At 41.9% G+C, this 22,157-nt stretch overlaps 1 protein-coding gene across 2 annotated transcripts in view; it reads right to left on the reverse strand.

Annotated features, from left to right (window-relative positions):
* UNC5C (unc-5 netrin receptor C) overlaps positions 1 to 22,157 on the reverse strand; it is a 263,508-nt gene that overhangs the window by 61,198 nt on the left and 180,153 nt on the right. For both annotated transcript variants that reach the window (XM_009474695.2, XM_087736769.1), the window contains exons 3-4: positions 14,546 to 14,689; positions 938 to 1,041 (exon numbers count right to left, since the gene is read on the reverse strand). In XM_009474695.2, the coding sequence (XP_009472970.1) occupies positions 938 to 1,041; positions 14,546 to 14,689 (248 nt within the window). The remainder of the gene's footprint in view (positions 1 to 937; positions 1,042 to 14,545; positions 14,690 to 22,157) is intronic.

The raw sequence follows: 22,157 nt of genomic DNA on the forward strand, positions 1-22,157 counted from the left end.
TGAGTGACAACCACTTTGCTACTTAGCCATGACAGTCTAAGTTATCCTAATGCAAATTGGCAACAGTTTCTTCTGCGCGTGGCAGAGAAAAACCGAGGAGAATTCAGATAGGGGAATTACCATCATTAACAATCAATTTTTCTCTTAACAGCTGCAGTGGATTTAGGATTTCAGAGGCCCCCCTGTGACTCAGAGACCCCCCTCCTGCGAGCAGTGAGGCTGAAGCTGGAGCCACCACTGCACTTAGGTAAGCTCCTGCTCACGGGGACACCCGCTGCTGTCAGTGGGCACAGATTTTGCTGAAGGGCAGGCTCACTCCTGTCAGGTGGAGGGCAGGCTACCCGCTCTGGGTTTACTTAAATGCCAGTAGGAAAACCAGATAAGCCCCTGAAGATGGATTATTAGGCTGACACATCCCCTACTTGCCCTCACCTCATGCTGCTTCACCTGGGAGCCTGTATTGGACCACGGTACATTCTCTTGTGCTGAGCTGGCCTGCTGGTGCACGCATGAGTACAGGCACAAACATGTGAGGGAAATATAATCTGGCAAACTAAACATGAAAACGCCTTTATACTATGTTTGAAAGATGCCTCTCGGGATAAGCAAAATCTTTTTTTCTTTAAAAGGAAAAGGGAAGATAGTAGGCTGGTATTAATATGCTCCACCAGCTATGTGTCCCTTGGATGCCAGATATACCTGTGATTTTTGAAAGGGAAGAAAAAACTGAAACCAAATCGTCTGCAGCTCTGCCCAGCAAGGCACCATAATCCAAAGCCATTAATCAGTTCCCGATCAATCTTGTCTACGAGCAGCAGTCAGTCAGCTCTCCATTACACCCATTCATCATGCCATGCCCTACCTCTCTGCACCATTAGCCACCGATCAGGCCTTAGTTAGGATGTCCAAGTGCCAGCACACTGCTGTTGCTGCTCACCTCGGCTACTGGGATGCCTTCAGGGGGACGGCACTGGAGCAGGACCTCTTGCTCCAGGGACACTTCTTTCCCCAAGGGCTCCTGCTCAAAAGTTTTCCGGAGATCTGGGGAGGGAGAAGGAGAAGAAAAAGAATTAGTAGTATTAATAGCTGGTCATTTAAATTACATTTGATTGCCATACTGCATAAATGCGAGAGACCTTTCTAAACAGAGAAAACAGCACTTCTGCTCCCTGGAAAGTGAAGCACTTAAAAAAGACTGGGTCATGTTTTCACTTCATTCCAACATCAAGTGGTCAAAGGTTTCACAGTGGATTTATTATTTATATTGTGGTAGAGCATGTGAACCCAGTGAGGATCCAAGGCCTCACTGTGGAAGGTCATGTCCAAACACAGAACAAAAAGCGAAACAAGTCCCTTCTTCAGACAGATAATTTACGTTTGGTAAACTATGCCAGTGAAGTACTAAAGTAAGTTATGGAAAATTAAATAAATCTGTAAAACTACAGCACATAAGCTGAGTTGCCTTAAACTCATGGATGAAAGTGCTTGTGCTGTGATATAATGTACTTATAGTTTATAACCATTAACTTTACAGCTTTAGCTAATTTGTCTTCACCTTATCATTACCCCTGTAGCACTAAATAGATGATGATGATGATGATGATGATGATGATGATGATGATGATGATGATGATGATGATAAGAAGAAGAAGAACAACAACAACAACAACAACAACGATCATCGTAATGTGGAGCTGAACTGTGCTTGGATCCGTGCACAGCACCACAGAAATGTGGCAGGCAGAGACAGCGTCGAATGCGCCTCCAAACGTCAGACCAGTTCATCATACTGGACAGCTGTGCACTCCTGCTTTTTTGTACGCTTCTGTAGTATCCGTGTGTTGGTGGTAAAATGGACTTGAGAAGTTCCCTCCTTACCACTGGCTCCGTATTTCTGCCACAGACTGGCACCCTCTTCACTGTGCCAGGGAGGACGGGGTTTTGGAGAACCCAGCATTCAGCCCCAGTAGCAACTGAGGATATTTCTACCTGCTGCTGGTTCCTGCTGCAAATGGATATGGGGCCATGTTCAAAGTCACATCAGAGAGCTGGCCTGGCTTTAAAAAAAACCTTGCAAAAAAGTGATTTTTAGTTTACTTTTTGTTCTGAAGTCAGACCAGTTCCCTATGCCAGCTCACGGCAAGGTTGCACAAATACTTGTGTCATATTGGAAACAAGTCATATGGGAATAATTTAAAAGCCAAATATTTCATATTTTGAAGGCATAACCTGTGGCTGTGCTGGAAAACAGATCACTGAATTGAACCAGTTTACAAGTAAACCATCCAAAGAGTTATTTTTCATCTAGATTACCTTCAAGATCTGATTTACAGCTGACCCCACAAGGAACTGCATCAGCACTACCAAAGGGCAAAACCTGGGGCAGGCGAATGCACAGATGGAAAAGGAGATGGGGTGTCTGCCACCACAATCAGCTGCTCTGAAACTTGCCTTTGGATAGCACGAGACCTCTGTCTCTTAGCCTATATCAGGAAAATGTGGTTGTTCAACTACCTGGAATTAAATATCAATCCTGTCATAGCTGGAGATGCTGATTTTATCTTAAGCTGATAACGTGGTAAACTTCTAATGTCCTTAAACCCATGCATTTCCCTAGTGAAGCTGAGGCATCTCTGTTCTTCCCCTGCACCGCAGGCACGAGCGCAGCGACCCCAAACCCCACTCCCTCCCCACCACTGGCTTTCCTGCTCCCTCTGGCACACAGGGCAGGGATGCTGAGAGCCCTTCTGATGGGACGGGATTCATGGCCACAGTTTAGGGCACAGAAAGATAAGCTTTGGTAGATCTTACTGTGGCAATGTAAGAAATTACTGTCTCCAGCTGTCTGTTTGTTTGGGGATTACCCTCTGTCAAAAGGAAGCACATGCCAATGTCACAGCTACCTCACTACAAAATCCACCATTTTAACCTCAGTTGTTGACGAAGGGGTCTTTAACCTAAAACGCCAGATAACGTATGGCAAAGAGGAGGAGCAAACATCTGGAAGTGATCGTTTCTTAGGATGACATGCCAAGCTTCACCAGACTGTGCCTGTTGGCACCCTTGTCACATTGGAGTTATTCCAGGCCAGCAAGGCTCGTTCATGTGAGAGCAACTACAGCAAGACAACCAGCCAGATTAGGTCAGTCTCCGCCACCTGTACGTAGCTCCCATCATGTTGCCAGCTCCAGCATCACCAGCCCACCAGCTTCATGCCACCCTCTCTGACAGGCTAACCAGGGGACATTTGGGTTGTACGGCTCAATTTGAGTAAAACCAAAACCCTCCAGGTGCCCTGTGGGTGGGAGTTGTTCCAAGGACAAAATGCTGAGTTTTGGCTTGCTGTACTTCTGCATGTTAAACATAGAGATGAGCAGCTCTTTCAGGAGTGGGCTTCTCAGGACACAACACCCTACCTTTGGTCCAGGCTCCTCACACATCCTGTGGGCTTGGTATGTATCCTGGGCACACATAATGCCAGGTTAATGCAGTTTGCTTTAGATAGCAAATAACCCAGGTTATATTGCTAGCAGTACCCATATGATCATATTATTGCTGGTTGCACAGGTGTTTGCAAAGGAAAAGAGTTACCTCCACATCAGGTACAACTTAGTGCATCTAACAGGTATGCATATGTGCACGGTGCAGACAATTATAACAGATGTATTGTGCTCTAATATCATGGCTGAGGATAAATGGGAAAGTTACCATGCTGGTAATAGAAGCATATAAGCACAGTAATAAATAGTACATTAATAATAGCTTTCAGGTGTTCAGATATGGAGGGATGAAGACAGCAGAGGCAGATTAGATAGATAATAATCTGAGTTTTTTCCTTGACACGTTGATTTACTGTCCTGCCTACCTTCCTGAAACATAATAGAGCTCTGAGGTTCTCCACAGCCTCATGTGCACAATAATCACCTCTCTCATAAAGCACTTGCCTTTAAAAAAAACCCCAAATTTTACTGCATACAAAAGTAAATAGCATTAGCCTAGAAATGTGTAATAACAGTAAAAAATCTCACTTTAACCTCTTTATTATCAACAGCTGGAATTGCTGGGTATGAACAGCCCCTTTCCCTAGGAACCGTTGCAGTGGAGTTGCGGCAGGTGAGACGAACCCTGCGGGACCCCGGCTCCCCTGGCTGCCCCCCACCCGCGGAGCCTTGCTGTGTGCGGATGCTTTAACGGCGCCGTTGGATTCGAGTGGGTCAATGATCCGCAAACTAAAAATACACTAAGTAGGGGCCTTGACATAATAGACGGTAATGTTCTCAAAGGAGCCATTAGATACTATTGAATAAATGATGCTAATTTGCAAGGAAAAAAAAAAAGTACATAATTGTTTATTTACAAGATTGGGAGCTCTTATACCCAATTCTGTTGGCTTCCTCCCACGTGTTCCCAGCTTTATCCCACCAGAACTACCCACCACCTCCCGCTGCAGCCATGCCACCTATAAATATCTACAGATGGCAGCTGTGCAGGGCAGGTTTTACCTAACCAAGCATCAGGTTTGCTGGTTGTAACAGACAAACAAGTTAACAAGGTGGTTTTTTAACTGATGAAGAAGCGGAGGGCCTGGACAACTTCGTCACCTGCTCTAACTATCATGAAACACCCTGCTGGGACGGCACTGGGTTTTGAAATGACTGCTATTTTTCTATGGCCCTCGCTAACAACGTCCTTCTAATTCTTCAATCTCCAGCTTCCTTTGCCATTTAACAATTATAGTCATCATGGCAACTTCACACTGTCGACCGGGAGTGGGTGAGTTTGCTAATGTACTGAGGGACTTTAGATCTTTTCCAAGCAGAGTATTTTCAATAACATTTTTCACTTTTTCAGAGTGTCGTATAAGTTACAATTGCTTGTAAGCAAGGACAGAAGGGATACATTTTCCCAGAGAATGGTAAAAGAGAAATGAAATACATCCCATTTAAAACAAAAAAAAAAAAAGAAAAGTTTTAACAGTCTTCAGAAAATATGCCTGAAAAAGCAAAACAATAAAACATTTGATCCATTCTGGGTCAGGACCTCTTTGTCTGTGAAGAGGCAGTGTGAATTATTAAAGCCTCGGGTCGGCAGCAGCCCTGTTAATGCGACGCTGAGAGAGAGCCTTCTCTACCCTCACCTTCAATAGGGAGAGACACAAGAGAAAGGCAGTTGCACTTTCTTTCCATTACTATTTTGGTAATGTAGAATAATCCCCGATTATTGTCTGTGTTAGCAATACTCTTCCTCTCCTTATACAGGCAATATTGCTGCCACAGCCCATCTCTTCCGGAGGGGAGCGAGCCCTGGCGGGCCGCGATGCTGAAGGGTCCGTCTTGTTTTTCTCACCAGCTCTCTCACATATTTCACCCAGCTGCAGGTAGGGATGTCACCGCCAGGCTCAGGGGACAGCCTGCACCCCCATCAGGCACTTTCCCCTGCCTCTAACTTCCCTTCAAGGCTGTCTTCATAAAATAAACCAAGGAGAAGAATTAAAATTCTGGTCTGCCACCTTGAGCCAGACTCTATTTTCTTTACTAATGTATAGTCTTAGTAAATTCAAAGGGGGCTCTTGTGGCATATATCGCAGCACATTTACAGCATACTTAAGATGAGACTTTCCTCCAAGACTCCTGAAATACTCCTGCACAACCCTCTCTGGTAAGGACAGATGGCTGCATTCAGAGCTGCATTGAAATGAGAGAATTTCTACAAGCATAAAACTGAAATAGTATAATGGGAAATCAGAATCTCAGTGTACACTGTATTGTTAGGTTTATTCCTGAATTGCTATGCTTTTTGGGGAGAGGGGCATTAGATCTTAACTTTGATGCACTGCTAAATGACTTCCTTTTACGTTTAATGCATTTTTAGCTTACAAACCACTCAGAAGTTGCATTTTCACCTCCTGAAAGTAATAATTTCTACAGGAACTCATGGCATTTCCCCACTTCCTTTTCTACCTGCCAGCTTCTAAGAAAGAGCAAAGAATGACCCTATTCTTTTTTTTAATCAAACATATTTTATCTCTTTGCTCTTCTGGATTTTACTGTGATGGGTGGGTGGGTGGGTAAAACTTTAAAGATATCTTTTATCATTTCTGAGAAATGTGATAAGAGGCAGACCAGACGCCTTCAAGGCAGTGCTAATGCAAGGGTGACTAATGAATGAGCATGAAAAACGGACACTTGTCAGCCAGGAATTAGATGTAAACCAGAAACAAACAGAACAATGCAGCATTACTGTCAGGGCAAGATGGATTTCTGCCCTTGGTAGACCTTAAAGGCTCTGTGCTCCTTCTAGTAACTCCAACGGCAACTTCCCTTCTATAACAAACAATTCAAAAAACGAGCAAGCTTTAAGAGCACAAAAAGAAAAAACAGATTATTTTCTATCCAACTTTCATATTAAGTATGCTCATTGAGAGAAGTATGTTTGGTTTACGCTTTCAGAGAAGGTTTTAAGAATGTGAAAAGACCTTCAAAAGTAATACATATTTCCATATATATAAGATAACTTGCTTTATATGGGTAAGTATATACAGGCATCCATATAAAACCAAACATGTCATAAGCAAAAAATGCAATTAAAACAATAGGAAAAAAAGGGAATATGGCTTGGTATTATTTTAACCATTATTAGAGGATGAATAGGTAGCCAAGCTCTCCACTTCAAGTCTACCTCCTACCATTGAAAGTGTTCTCAAGAGGCAAGGTTCAATGATGGTTTAATTTTACCTAGCCTAATAAGAAATACCCAAACAGAAGAATAATTGTGGAAAAAGAGTGGGAATATGCCACTGATGTTCTACAAAATGATAGAGGACCCACATGCTTGTGAAAACACATCTCACTGCATTTATTCCCAAACTTGGATGACTGATGCTGCGTTAGAGAAATGTGACTAATATTGTCAAACTGGCCTGTTCCTCTTCTATCACTTTCCACAATGCAGGTGGAGTTAAGAGACACCTTTTTCTGCAAAAAAGGCATTAGAGACTGAATTGCAATTCTAAAGGTAAGAAACCATGTGCTGTCAGGCATACTTCGGCCTCTCTTTTCTGTTCACAGCTGAGTCTATGACCTTTGTGCGGAGATCAATCACACTGGTGGGTAAGTAATGGAAAGGTTAGGTACAAAAAACTCCTTTTCCTTTTCATTTTGTCCTTGTGTGGTTCCAGCTCTCTGTTATTAATTAGATCAAACCAGATTTCCGCTGAGACAGTCACAGGAGTGTCACCAGACTGTAACCCAGGGGATCCCTCTGAAACCTCTATCAATTGCTTTGCTAAGTGTGGCGCCTCACCCTGCGGAGTCCCCTGCTGCATCGGCCGCAGGCTGGGTGTTGATCAAAGCCTCCTGCCCTCCTTCAGTGCGCTGCTGCTCATGGGATGAGATTGCGGCCGGACAGGGCCGTGCTCTCAGCCGGCCCAAGCATCAGCGGCTGGAGCCGCAGACAGAGGAGATAAGTCAACGCCTCGAAACCCTGTCTTTATGCTCAATACACAACTCTGTGCCACTCTTTCCTTCTCTGGAGGGGCTGTTTCACATTTGACCAGCCCTAAAGACAAATGCTGTGGCACCACGAGGCTGCCCCAGCCACCTTCTCAGCCTGGAGAAGAATATCAGGGATGGCGGAGCTTCCCCCTTTCCACAGACGCCTGGCAGCCCGCGGCTGGGGCTGAGCTTGTCCGTAGCCCTCCAGCAGCCCAGGGAGCAAGGCCTCGGGCTGCCATCCCACGCAGCCAAGAAGCAGCATCCGCTTTCACAGCTGAGCAGCGGATGGGGACTGAAGCAGACTTGTTGGAAGTGCACGTTTTGGGGATGCAGGCTGCTACATCCACTAACCTGAGGTGTGGAATGAGGTGAGGAACACCCTTTGCTTGCCAGGCTAAAATCTGCAAGATGCTTTGCCTGAGCCCAGGACCTTCTCTCGTCTTTTATTCCCTATGTATTTACAGCCTGAGCAAACGGGAGGTGCACACCTGCCAGCCCCTGATTCTGCCGATGGCATCTTCAGCCAGCTGGGGATAACGCTGCACCCTGACGACTCCTCGGAGACTCACCGCCTGCATGTCTGCAGAAAAAACATTTTTTCCCCTCCTCTCTTCAGCTCTAAGCTAGTTCAGCCAGGTGCTGGTAAGACAAAACACTCTTTTGCAACACAGCTTCCACGTGGGCTATGCTTATAACGAAGAACAACCCACTCAACATATTTGGTATTGATACAACCGTAAAAAATACAAGCAAGCAAACTTTATCAGAATTCACCGAGCAGACGGGTTCCCAGGTGTGCATCGATCACACTGTTCTCCTCCTCTTATATTTTTACTTGATAGCCTGATATTTCTCATTTTTCTTTGTAAGCTTAACCTGCAAACTAACTTACAAACTTAATTCTATTCATTATCTTATTTGGTGATTGAAGATGAAATCCAAAGTTCTTGTTTTTCAAATAAATCTAAATGTAAAGTTCAAATGACCTAACCTCAACAGGTGTCTTTTTAGATGACAGATATACTAAAGGTACTAAAGACAGACATTAGACATACCAGGTGTACACTGCAATTCATATATAGAATTGAATTTACAACATGCTGAAACACTAAAACAGACAGCAATTTGTATAAACGTGGTATTTCGTTGTTGTTGCTCTTCTGATACACTAATCTGACTCACACAGCTGTCTGGTCACTACCAAATATACACAAAATGTTGTTAACTTCCTGATTGCATCTATGTTTCACCATCAGGCACTAAGCAGACTCTACTGAAAGATGATCATTTCTTAGGCATGACAGCATAGGTAGGATATTCTCAAGGCTCCTACTGAGGGATTAAATTCATATAAATTCAGTTAAGAGGTTTCTTTTTGTTTTTTAAGCAACGCTAACAGTGAAGTCAAGTCCATCTTAATTTATAAAGTCTTAGCTCTTTATTACAAAGCAATGTGATTTGTATTACTGTTGCAACTGTGTCCTTAACTTTGGGAATCGGTCATGCCTGCTAACTTGGGAAGCGGTACAGAAACATGCCTGTCAGGAGCAAAAGCAGAGTGGCAGTATCAAATATGTTAAATGCCCAGTTAACGTCTCTGCTGCCCTTTCTGTGATCTGCGGTTCTCTCTTCAGTAATCTCAGCTCAAGACCATGTGTCTCAGTTAGCTCTTTATTAACTACAAGCAGCAGATATCAATTAGTAGCAACTTAAATGGTACTCAAGGAAGGAATTAAGGTCCTATCTCTGCTAACTCTCATATACACCTATCCAAGTGCACAAAACACATTTTTGGGTTATTTTTTAATACTGCATATCCTGGACATACCTTCCTACTAAAATTTTCAAGTGATGTCCTTCCGAGCTCTCTCTCCTTATCTTGACATCCACCCAACTTTGTATCTATTGCAATGTGCTCTAATACTTTGGTGGCTGTGAGGAGGATGTCCTCACAGCACTGCTTGGATTAGGTGTGTGAAGAGAGGGAGGAAAGGCACTGCAGCAATGTAACATGGAGCATGGGCCCCAGTACTAAAAGGTGAGATAACCGAGTGTCAGTAAAGAAAATGCGATTTTTTTTCCCGTATCTGCTTCTTTGTACAACTGCATACCCCTTGTAAGTAGAGATAAACCATCAGGTGAACTAGTCTACTTTTCTGTACTGCATTTATCTTATCAGTATACAGTATCTGACATGCATATATTAGCTACATTCCTTTCAAAAAATATCTGGGGAGAAAAAGGCTCTTAGATAAGTACATAGGAAACTAATATCAAATTATACAAAAGATTAACAAGCACAGTCCCTTACTACATCAGGGATTTTTAAAATGATTTTTTTTTTTTTAATTCTGATTTTAGACAATGAATAAAGGAAGATAATATCCACATTCATGACACCAAAAAAGATCAGGTAACAGAAATTACAGAGAAAGCTACTATTTTCTTATAGGTTTTCAACAAATCCAAAATCAGGCAGCTGATTTATGGCTTATATTCTTACTGTATTTTCTCAAGGACAGCCTGGGTTAACATCATGAAGTCAGTGAGGCTACATCAACACCAAACTGAAGCAAATGAACAGTGAGGCTGCTTTATGCACATGGGCTCAGAGCAATTTGTCTTAGCCACCCCTTTATTATCTGATCTAAAAATTAGGTCAAATCCTGCAGCTATTGTTTAGACTTTATCAATCAGATGTATTTTCCAGTGGGTTTAACTCCACTCTCCGTTACACAGGCTCAGGCCTCATTCATCCTTTTAACAGGAATTTTGCCCTGCTAGGTTTTATCTGTTCAATGACATCAGTCTTGTTACATAAAATTCACATTAAAACTTTATATTGGGCTTGGGTGTTTTTCAACCAAAGATAAAGCTACCCAAACCCCCTCCTTCCTCCCTCCACAAAAGTAACGTCTTTTTAATTGAGCAGAAAAACTGTATCAAAACATATTAGTGACTCCTAGTGCTCCTGATAAGATGTGCCTAGAATAAATAAGAAATGTATGAATAAATAGGAAATGCATTTTAGCACTTTCATAGGCCAATATCTCAGAAAATTATCTTTCCAGCTCCACCAAGATATACATCAGGTGTCCCTAGTTTGTTGGTTACTGAGGTATCTAGAATGGCAAAGTGAAAATTAATCCCAACAAATGTGCTATTTTAAGAGGATGAAATGCTCAGCTCCGTTCTCATGGGGGGACCAACGCCTCAGGAAGATGAATACCATGAAATAGGAAAAAAGCTGAAAATAATGATGTTTCTACCACCTATTGTTTCTCCTCCTTTTCAGAAACAGCCTGCACAGAAACGAGTGATTTCCTAGCATACTCGTCATCCAGGAGTGCAATGGCGAGACGCCGCTAAATGCCCTGAACACTTAGAGAAGCCAGGATGTTGGCTTTGGACTCAGACTCTTTTCCTGTTTATATTGCTAGCATGGGCAGCCTTTGAAAACCAGCAGCATCTTCACTCCATATTTATAGATTACTCCCTTCCTGAATAACTGAAGCTCTTGGCCGGAGCAATGTTGCAATTGATTTTCACAGAGAACTTTCATTGACTAGGTTGTTATGTACTTTCTGACACATGCCTGACCCTGCATTAAACAAATACAAGCCGCTTTTCCAGGATGCACATTTTTCACACTTTCAAATTACTTTTCAGTTAATTCTATTACACGCTCAGTGAACAGAGATGTTGAATGCTATTTTTTTTGTTTGTTTTAATAGAGTGCAGCTCCAGCCCTTGAGAGGACACAATAATTCCAGAATAAGACTGGTGGGCATAAGGGAGAAAAGAGAGAAAACGAAGGAGAAAAGAAGGAGAAGGAGAAAGAGGATGAGGAGGAGGAGAGGAAGAGGGAGAAGGAGAGAAGCTTTTCTTAATGTGCTAGGTATGGCTAGTTATGTTACAGTTGTACCTGTCGAGATGAAATCACCAGGTTCAGATATTAAAATAAATAATAATATGACTTAAGCAGAGGACTTTACGTGCCCCATCTACCCCTCACCTTTCTCAAAGGTGTCATTGTTCACTTTTTGTACCAATTAAAAGTGAAGACTGCATTGGTGACAAACATGCAACTACAGAGCTGGAGAGCGTGGACTCTTCTGCCCCTCTTAAATTTTGGAGATCCTTGATTTTCTAGATTAATAAATACTGCATGGACCCTACCTTGCATCCCAGACTCATGGCACATCATGTAGCCATCAGAAGACTTACCAGCTGTGTTTAAAGTTTAGATAGGAAACTATTGTATTGCCACTACAGATTCAATCTGCTGAAGTCAAGGCTGTGAATATAGACAAGTATCGGTATATCTGAGTCAACAGTTTGAAATAAGGATCTTGTAGATCAAATGACATCACAAAGTAAGGCATATACCCCACATCATATGTCTGAGTTGCTAAAAAAATAGTCCTGAGTTACCCGAGAAATTTATAGAAATCTGTGAAATTGGAAATGGACAGTTTTGCAGAGAATGTGCTTTTGCTGCTGTCTGAAAATCTGCAGTTTGAAAGCCTAACACTTCAACTCTTAATCCGAAGGAGTCTAACTGATTTGCCTGTGTCACAGCTGCCCAAGAACCCCAAATTTAGGAACAAGAGGTTAAAAAAACTTCACTAAAATACAAAGCCACGTTTCAGTTGCAGACACATAAAACTCCCTGGAATTTATTTAATTAGACTGTTTTAAAAAAAACCACCAAGACTCTAGAAAAATCACTGAACTGATTGTTCCTCTCTCTCCAAAATATGGTAAGAAAAAGAAGCAAACTTTATATTATGAGTGCCTTCAACAGAAATTTGGACACCTGGGAGGAAATGTCAATTCATATAAAATAACTTGCATACACTTACAATGATTATGTGTTATATAGAAATTAAGTGCATGGGTATGGCAGTATACAAAAGTTACTTAACCATCAAGTGAAATACACTCAGACTTCTAAACTGTGTTAATTTAATGGCCATCTGTCAAGGGCTAACTGGCAGGACATGAAAATCTACTTAATGAGTTAACTTAGGAGTCATAATCTAAAAAACCTGTTCAAACAGTGCTAAGCCTCTCTGAAGTGCTGACTGCTTAGAAGAAAAAAAAAACAAACCCTGAAATTGCTCTCTTTTGTTTCAGTGTAGAAAAAGAGAATCCTCAAAGTCTTGCAAAGTTTCCTGCCATTGGAAAGCACTATGCACATATGTAATGGTGTTTCTGATTTTGCAGGAAGACTGTCTGTACAATAATTTTAATTCCCCTTAACCCTGGGGAAATTCTTCTCTGAGGTTAGTCCTGAACTCAAACATACAGGTTCTCTACTTCCAGTCAGTTACTTGGACTAAAAGCATTTGAAAATGGCTATTTAAATTGCACCTCCTAGATCTGTACCTGGGTATTTACACAGAAGGTAACTCCTCTTCAAGGATTTAACCCCATAATACTTTCGCAAGAACAAAAGGAGAATCAAGCCCTAAATGGAGAGTTTTAAATGACAGAGAGTCCTTCCTCTAACATGTCTGTGAAAAGCTTTATTTGGCTGGAAGAGTTCTCTTCTCTCGTTATAAATTGTTAGGCACAGTGCACGAAATATAAGCATGCTGCAAACCCAGCTTCTAAGGACCTCTTCTCACAAAATGTGTTTTTGCTGAGGTGAAAACAGTGGAAGAGATACAATTCCGGATGATATATTTTGTTCCCATTATACAAATCAGGATTTCATCGTGTGAAAGAGAAATGGGAGTTCCCAGCATGACTACTCTATTACAAAGAAAAGCACCTCTTTGAAAATGAATGAATATTAAATATTTACACAGTCAAATGAAGATCTGTTTTCAGGGAACTGGTTGCCCCGTGTTCTTGGGGTCTAAGCTGGGAATGGTTCAAAATAAATACTGAGGTTAGTAGCCATGAATAACAACGATGAAATATTAGGGTTGAGATGATCACTTTCAATCTCCTATTACCAATCTGATTACATGATACAGTAAACACACACTTTCTTCTTTGTTAAGGAACAGCAGCTTTATTATATGATTGCAGAGATACCTATTTTCAGCTTTGCAGAAAAGTACCTGGGGGTTCTGGTGGACACCAAGTTCACCATGAGTCAGCAATGGGCCCTTGCTGCAAAGAAGGTGAATGGTATCCTGGGCTGCATTAGAGAAAAAGTATTGCCAGCAGGATGAGGGAGGTGATCCTTGCCCTGTATTCAGCACTGGTGAGGCCACACCTGGAGCAGTGGGTCCAATTCTGGGCTCCTCAGTACAAGAGAGACATGGACATACTGGAGAGAGTTCAGCAAAGGGCCACAAAGATGACTACCATCTTTCCTACAAGGAAAGGCTGAGAGAGCTGGGACTGTTCAGCACAGAGAGAAGGCTCAGGGGGATCTCATCCATGTGTACAAATACCTGAAGGGGGGCTGTAACGAGGACAGAGCCAGGCTCTTTTTGCTGGTGTCCAGTGACAGGACCAGAGGCAATGGGCACACGCTGAAACACAGGAGGTTCCCTCTGAACAGCAGGGAACACTTTTTCACTGTGAGGGTGACCGAGGACTGGCGCAGGCTGCCCAGGGAGGTTGTGGGGTCTCCCTCCCTGGAGGAAGCCGCCTGGAATCAGTCCTGGGCAACTGGCTCTCGGTGGCTTGAGCAGCAGGGTTGGACCAGATGATGACCAGAGGTCCCTTCCTGTCTCAGCCATTCTGTGATTCTGTGAAAGGAACAGCTGTCACCTCATTTCATAGCTTTCTTCGGTAATAACCCTACTCATTAGCTTCAGACACTTTTCTTGAGACATGTAACTGCTGTACTCAAGAAATATTGTTTTTGATGCTTTCCCCCCACACAAAAGAATGAGATTTTGCTCTTAAGAACAGGGTAACCCGAAATTCTTATGAATGCTTCTGAAGGCCTTAATTTTAGTATGCATCAATAACTGCAGAAAGTACAAAGCCTAACTTGTCAGAAGCAAAATCTCTCTCCCAAACGGCAGAAACTGCACTTCACCTCACCTAACCATCGACTCAACATGCAGAGTAAAGACACTCACATGCAATGCGGACGTAGGCTTTCCGGCTCTTGGTGGTGCCTGCAGAGCTCCAGGCAACGCACTGGCACCAGTAATCTTCGGGCCCGAAGAGCTCCTCGACTTGCTGGCGGGAAATCTCAATGCTTACCTCTCGGACAATCAGACCTGTCAGGGTACAAGTAACGCTTGTCAATGTTATGCTTACAGATAGAAAGGAAGAAGTGTAGGAACAGAAGTCTTCTTGCAAAGTTGTTGTGAGGCCTTACAGCTCTCTATCAATATCTACTCAGCAACACGGACTGTCATAAGGATGTGAAGGAAAAAAAGCCACACTTTATCTGTATAATAAGAGAAGTGGGTGAGTGAAAAACTCATCAAAGCGATTTTGAATTTTATTACATACGGCACATGTTAGACAAATAAGAGGAACAGCACCTCAGCTGATATAAATTGTACCATGTCCCTAGGACAATTTACATCAAGTGACGATCCAGCCCAGTTTTATTTTCATACGAATATCATAAAACCACAGAGTCATTCAATTTATATGACTCCCTTAGCCCTCCTGTATTTCATCTCCTTTTGCTAGACAGACACAGCACAGGGAGAAGACTTACTCACTCTGACACTGAACTGCCCAGGAAAATGGATTTTACCATTGTAGAAAATGTCCTGATAGTCTGTAATGATGGGCACATGTGCTGCAGTACAGTTATTGCCAAGCTGCCAGTTTGGGGACTATAACTGCCATATACACTGCAGATACTGTGATATTTTGAGGTGATTTTATAACACACGGCAATACACTTCAATGCCTGACGGTCTCCCTGGCCCTGCCCTCCATAACGCATCTCAGCGCAACCCCCCCAAACCCACAGCCACACCGACGATGACAGTGACCCACTCGCTATCCTTCCAAGCAGACTGATATTTGCCCACATTTCCCATACAGTGGTCTCTGTTGGGAAGCTGTTTTGCTTCTTCTAAGTGCAAGGAAATATTGTGGTGTCTCAGACACCACTGCAAGGATCGTTGGTAATGTGTTGATCCTCTAACGACAACCACTGTGTTTCATACTGACATAACCCTATTCTCTGCCTCAAAATGCACTGCCTGGTCAAAACGCTCTTAATTCCACCCAAGATACTGGGCAGGGGTGGGAGAGAGTGCTTACACCTCTTGTCAGCATATGTGGTGTTTGTTGCTGATGCCAAAGTATCAATAAACTTCTAAAGTGTATCTGCCTGTAGAAAACACCACCGCCATTTCAAAAATGAACTCTTGCAAACAGCCTTGAATATATAAATTCACAGATAAATATTTTGTGTAGTGGGACTGATTTTCTTTTTCCTTCCAGAATTGCCAGGAAACTCAACTGAAAGATCCTTGGATCACAGCATGCACAGTTTGTCCCCATCACCAAACACCAAAGGGCAGGTCCTTCTGCTGAGCACAGACTTGAGCCCATGGAAGCCAGCTACCCTCAGCCTCCTGCCACACGGCTTACAAGGTGATATTCATAACGTGAATGCTCCCAGTTGTACAGCACAGCGCGTTCCTCAAGCACTGGAAACCAGGCCAACCCTTTGATTCGCCTCCAGCCTCACAAAGGCTCCATTCAGGGAGCCAACGATTAATTACTGTTTATACACACTTGTGCACTGTCATTGAGGCTGCATGCTGTTTGCATCCAAAACTTGGTTAACAACTTAACAGCAGAAAGGAATTCATGCATGTAACACCATAGACTTCTCTGGTGGGAATGCCTTCTAATGAGATGCGTTTTCCTGATAGAGACTATCACAGCCTAGCTCCCTTTTTATTTCATTATCCTTGACATCTTTAGCCATTGAATAATCAGCTACTTTGGGGGAAACACGTAATAGCTTTCCTCCTTGAAATGAAATACTCAAAATATGGCAACTGCACTCCAAAGAACGGAAATCAAAGTGGTGCATGGGCATGTGACATGTAGTGAACACTGTGTTATAAACTTGTTCTGCTTTGATGAGCTAATTTGGCTCCAAAATGGGTCTGAGGGATAGCTTTTGTCCTGTTGAGAAGAGCATGAAGAGGGTGGGGAGGAGGCATGTTCATTACATGCATAAAAATGGTTATATTTTCCCAGTGCAACTGTTGCTAGCCTAAAGATTACTTCAGTTCATTCCCAGTTTTTACAGCACTAGCCCAGGGAGCCTTTGAAGGTTACAATATTATGTTTTTATAATAAGGCTGATCATGACAGAGCTTGATGGAGCAGTGAACTTTGTTACCCGAGGGCTAAAGCAAGCAGGCTCATAACGACAGTACTGGTTAATAATGATTATGAAATAGTCTTAACATTCAGGACACAAATGCCGTATTCTGATAGTCTGTTGAAGATACAAAACCATATGATAAATAGCTCCCACTGAATACAGCAGCAGAACTTTTTTATCTCTGGCTTCCTGAGACGCTTTCTAATTTAAAATAACAGGCTACTCCAGGTAAGGTCTTCTGGGACAGTCGTGAAGTACTGATAGGTTTCAGGTTATTCAAAGTAATTTGGCCTTTGATCTTTGAGTAGTATCAACAGTTGTGCCATGACCAAAGAGATGCACACCTTCTTTACATACGAAATAGATGCTGCCTCTTTCTGCTTACAAGCAAAAAATATTGCGTCTTTTGACTCCAAGGCAAACTATTTTTCCTAGAGTTCACAATATATCAAACCAGTTGGTGATGCCATGAGATCATCTGGGATGTAAGGATCCATGGCAACTCGAAGCTGATTCAACTACTCCTTCCCAGCATCGCCCATTGGCACCTCATTGCACAAGCAGCCACATCGATTTAGGAGAAACATCTCACCAGCTGAAATGCATCGAGCCTCAAATTCTGGGGCAAGCGCAAAGAGACGCGTGTCCCTTGTTGTACCAACTCGCAATCCTATTCCTTCTGCTAACACACTTCAACATAACCCCTAATAGAAAATCCCTTTCTAGACTTGATTACAAAAAGTGCAATTTGCTGAGATACCTCAGATAGCAACTGCCTTGTTACCAGCTGACATACTGCTGTACACCAGATTGCACAGAGGAGCCGGTACAGTCTGTCTGATTTCATTCAGGAGTGTATCGCTTATCCACCTCACGTGGGCACCAAGTGCAGGACAACCCTGGTATGATGCCTTCAAACAGAGATCTTCATCTTATCCCTGTTGAAGCTGCTTCTGCTTCTACATCAAAGAAGAGAGTCATAAAAAAAAAAAAAAAGGAAAAAAGAGAAAAGCCGAACAACCCATGTCTCAGTATTTCCAGACAATATGACATGCTGTGCCTGCAGTTCAGGCAACTGTTTATCGAATTGTTTGATTACAGGTGACTGCACAACCTCCGAGTGCAAAAGTAGAAGTCACTTTATAAAATGAGTCCCAATATTTTGCCTAAATATATTTAGGACAAGAGAGATTAAGAGATTAGCAGTAATTTATGCAGCGTATAACCTACGTGGTATCAGCCAATTCTACTTTGCCAAAGTGCTAGGTAACAAAACGTCACCCTCTCACAGAAAATATCTCCGCCACCCACCTTACCTTCTTTGTTAGAAATATCTTGAATTTTTCAGTCTTGTTCCTCATATGGCTAAGCTATACAGCAGGTGAAGATATGCAGCATAAATGTTTTCTTACAACACTTGAGTAAACTGCACATTTCCAAAATTAATATAATCACATAGATGGTGGCACAATCCACAAGAAATCAGGATATTCCTATTTTAAAGCAATGCAATAAGAAACACAGCTGAAGGGAGATAACAGATATGCGGGCAGCTAGAATGCTTGACAGGGCCCTTCTAATGCGTATAAATCCATAAAGAGCATCTATATAGTATTTCTAACTCGTACTCTCCCTGCGATGAATAGCTAGAATATGACAGGGAAAAGCATTTGCTTGCACTGTCCAAACTTGATTTGCATTCAACAAAGTGAGAACCGTTTCTGTAGCCTCTTGCAGCCCATCTGGATCTTGAGTATGAAGACAGATATGTGAAGATATTGGGTCTAATTATCACCACCCTATTTCTGGCAACAAGAAGACTGTGAAGAGAAGAGCTTTAAAATGAAAATCCAGAAAATCAAAGTAATTTAAAGCAATTCTCCAAAATAAACAGTAATTATATCTTAAGATTGTTTACTGAAAAAATCACAGATCCTTAAAAACGCATCCCCAGGTTGCTGGGCTCTTTCTGCACAAGCATTTCTTTCTGATCTCAGTGAATAATTGCAGCATTCCCAAGACAGAAGCAATGTAAGAAGTTTTACAACTTGAGTACGAGGAAGTAAAAAAATCTCAGGAAAAAACAAAACCAAAAATATTTGCTGTCCTCTCTGGGTCCTGAGTATACAGATCTGGATCTGCTGGGTTATAAAAGATGTCACAGAGGTTGCTCAAGGCTGGGGCTATTTATACACACAGATCAGTCAGATTTAATACACTTACGTAAACCTGGCACCAGAAAAAGACATTATATTGGTGGAATTTCCCTAATGGCTACAAAACCCTGTAGCCATTAGGAGACTAAATAAACCAGTCTAAGATATCCTTTTACCCCTAATAGTTCTCTGTCCAGTTGAGGACAGAGTATGGCTTACAAGAAGGCTCGGGGCATTTGGCATAATCAATCTGCAATTATGTCCCAGTCCCATGAATTAAATAGGTTCTTCATGAGTGACAATTTTACATATTTAGTAGCACAGCATATAAAATTATTCATTTCAAGAAAATAAATGTATCTCTGGGACTAATACAACTTGCGCTCTGAAAAGGAGTAGGAAGGAACCAGAACTTTACTTCTTTCTGTATTTGCACGTTAATGAGGGATTAATGGGCGGAGAGAGGCAGAGGGCAGAGGGAGCCTTGCTCAGTCTGCCTACTGCTAATGTGTGCAGCCAAATGAGCACAGGGGAGAGGCACTGGCTGATGGTATATATCAAAATAAAATTACTACCCCTCCTGGAGCAAAGGGAAGCGTGAAGAGGGAATTGTGCCTTATATACATGGTCTTTTATTATAAACTGTATCCTAGAAACACAATCAAGCAAAGACACACTTCATTCACATGGTCCCCAAGCGCTTAGCTTAGCTGGCTATACAAACTGTGAGGTAGATTAGCTGGTCTTCAGAGGCAGAAACGTTATCTTTTTTAATGTATGCAAATGTAATGTAATTGTATGATATTATGGTAGATTATTAGAAACTGCAATAATAACTCATGGGTTCCATATTGCACCCGTCGAAGTAATTGGCAAATTTCCCATTGATTTTAATAGGAGCAGATTTGCCAATCATCAGACTCATTTCTTTCTCGAGGGAAACAAAAATGTCTTATAAGTTTCTACAGCCGAATATGACTGCTCAAGACAAGAAATGATCACTGTAAATGTCTGAAAACAGAAGATTATTATCAATTAATCAAACGTAATCATCCAGCCTGGAGTCAGTCCAGGTCACAGAGTTAGCATCTACACCTCACTGGGCATCGTTCTGCCAAGAAATTATTTTGATGTATTTTGGCTGCCATAAATGTTCGGCATTTGATATTAATACTCCACATGTGTGAAAATATTCCTCAGGACTTTGATAGAGCATTTTTTGTGGAAGTATTATATTGGCATGTGTTTGACCCTCTGGCACAACACTAAACAGGAGCTATTTAGCTGCAAGACTGAACTGCACTTACAAACTCTAAGAAACTGCACGGATAATTTGTTTATTTTCTCTGTAAGTAGAAGTTCAAACAATTTCTGTGCTTTTGTGCTTTCATTTGCCCAAAAGGTATTTCATTAATTAGCAATCACATACGCCATAGAACACATTTCTCAAGGAGACGGAACTTTATGACCTACTGATCTGGAAAAAGACATTACTGTAATACATGCATATAGATTGCAGGTGTATCACAGCCACTGTAAATAAGTATGGAAATACAGCCCATTTTCATGCAGGTAACTTGCAACCGTTTACACGTTCAATTTCTTGAAATGAGTACTCAGAGCACCCTCCCAAACCTGACACTCAGTGCTGTCGGCTCCCTCCCTGCTTAGACAGGCACGGATTCCCCCGACTGCATGCACCCCAAAATCCCCCTTCCTGCTGTGCAGTGGGGACACAGAGGGCAGGGATGGTGTTTCTTGACGACGTGAAAGAGGCTTTGAGGAGTCAGCAGCAAAACAGCTCTGGGGTAGGGGGATTCCTCTGCACGTCCATGCAACACATGCTGCTATAGAATCAAATTGTACAGCATGTAACTTAGAAAAACATGGTGCGTCCCCAGTCAGATCCTCAGCCTAGACACAGAGAAAAATGTGGTGGCTTGCTCAGTCTTAAAATAAATCAGTGCCAGTCTGAAACAGTCCATGCTTTCTGACTCACAGTTCCTTTTTCTATTTATTAGGAGCAGGAGAAGAGAGTGAAGGAACACTTTATGAATGTTGCTCAGTCAGGACAGATTTGAATGACATAAGTATGCCTACTTTTAATGCAAGATGAGGGTGGAAGGAGAATCCCGATACCAAAAAAGAAAACAGGAGTTTTGCAATAATTTCAGGAGGGGCTGGATTATCTCCACAGTATTTGGCAAAGAGGATGAAAGCATTTTTCACTTCTCATAGTTCCCATCTGTCTTACGTTTCATACAAAGCTTCATCCAAAAATCCTTAAAACAGCATCATATTTTTTGCTTCATGAAAGTGGCCAAGACCATACACCAAAGTGGTATGACTGTCAACAGACTTAATAAAAGGTAAACAGATTGCTTTCTCATTATGCAGTCCTTTGTCTTTAGATTGTTCTCAGATGGTAAAACTTAAGTGACCAAAGCCAAGAATGATGTTGTTTTTACTTACTGATAGTCCAGAATGGCCTGTCCGATTTATTTAATCACTCATCACAGGTGCTATAAACAACCTGTCTCTGTAGCAGAAGGCTGATCACTTTACTTGGTGAAATAACCTTTTTACAAAGGTAAAAACAAAATCCGTGCTATGTCAGAATTGAAATTTATTTACCCTCTTGCAGAGATAGATCCCTCACAGTAAGAGAGTTATTCCGCTCAAATATATCAGAGTACTTAAGCTATGGAATTTGGTGTTTAAAAAATGAATAAATAGGCTATGCACAAGAAGAACAGCTTCAAATATTAAAGTTCTTGCTGAGAAAAATGTACTCTGTGCATCCTAATGGGACAGAGATGATTGCATAACGGCACACTTTGCCTATAGTTTATTTTCTATATAGAGTATCTGTAATCTTAACAAAACATAGATAGACAGGTAGATATCTAGAGATAGTTTAAAAGAGCAACCAGCTTTAACACCCAGTAATCCTTCACGCTGTGATTGCATGTACCTGGTTTCGCCTCAATACTGCTTTTCCGTAAATTGTGGCTGGCCGGTGGTATGAAATGACTGCATGAAGATCACAAACAATTTTCCACAAATATTAGCCTAAATATTTAAATTAAAGGCTTCCAGCTATTTTTGCTCTCTTCATAACTTCCTCTTTAGGATAAAGATACATTCTTAACTCAAATTAATACAGATGAAGGCAACAGCCTAATAAAGTCAAGTTTGCCTTAAAATCAATGTCAAGTT

This window comes from Nipponia nippon, unplaced genomic scaffold (genome assembly GCF_047370975.1).
Source record: "Nipponia nippon isolate SJK-2023a ecotype South Korea unplaced genomic scaffold, ASM4737097v1 scaffold_6, whole genome shotgun sequence".
NCBI lineage: Eukaryota > Metazoa > Chordata > Aves > Pelecaniformes > Threskiornithidae > Nipponia > Nipponia nippon.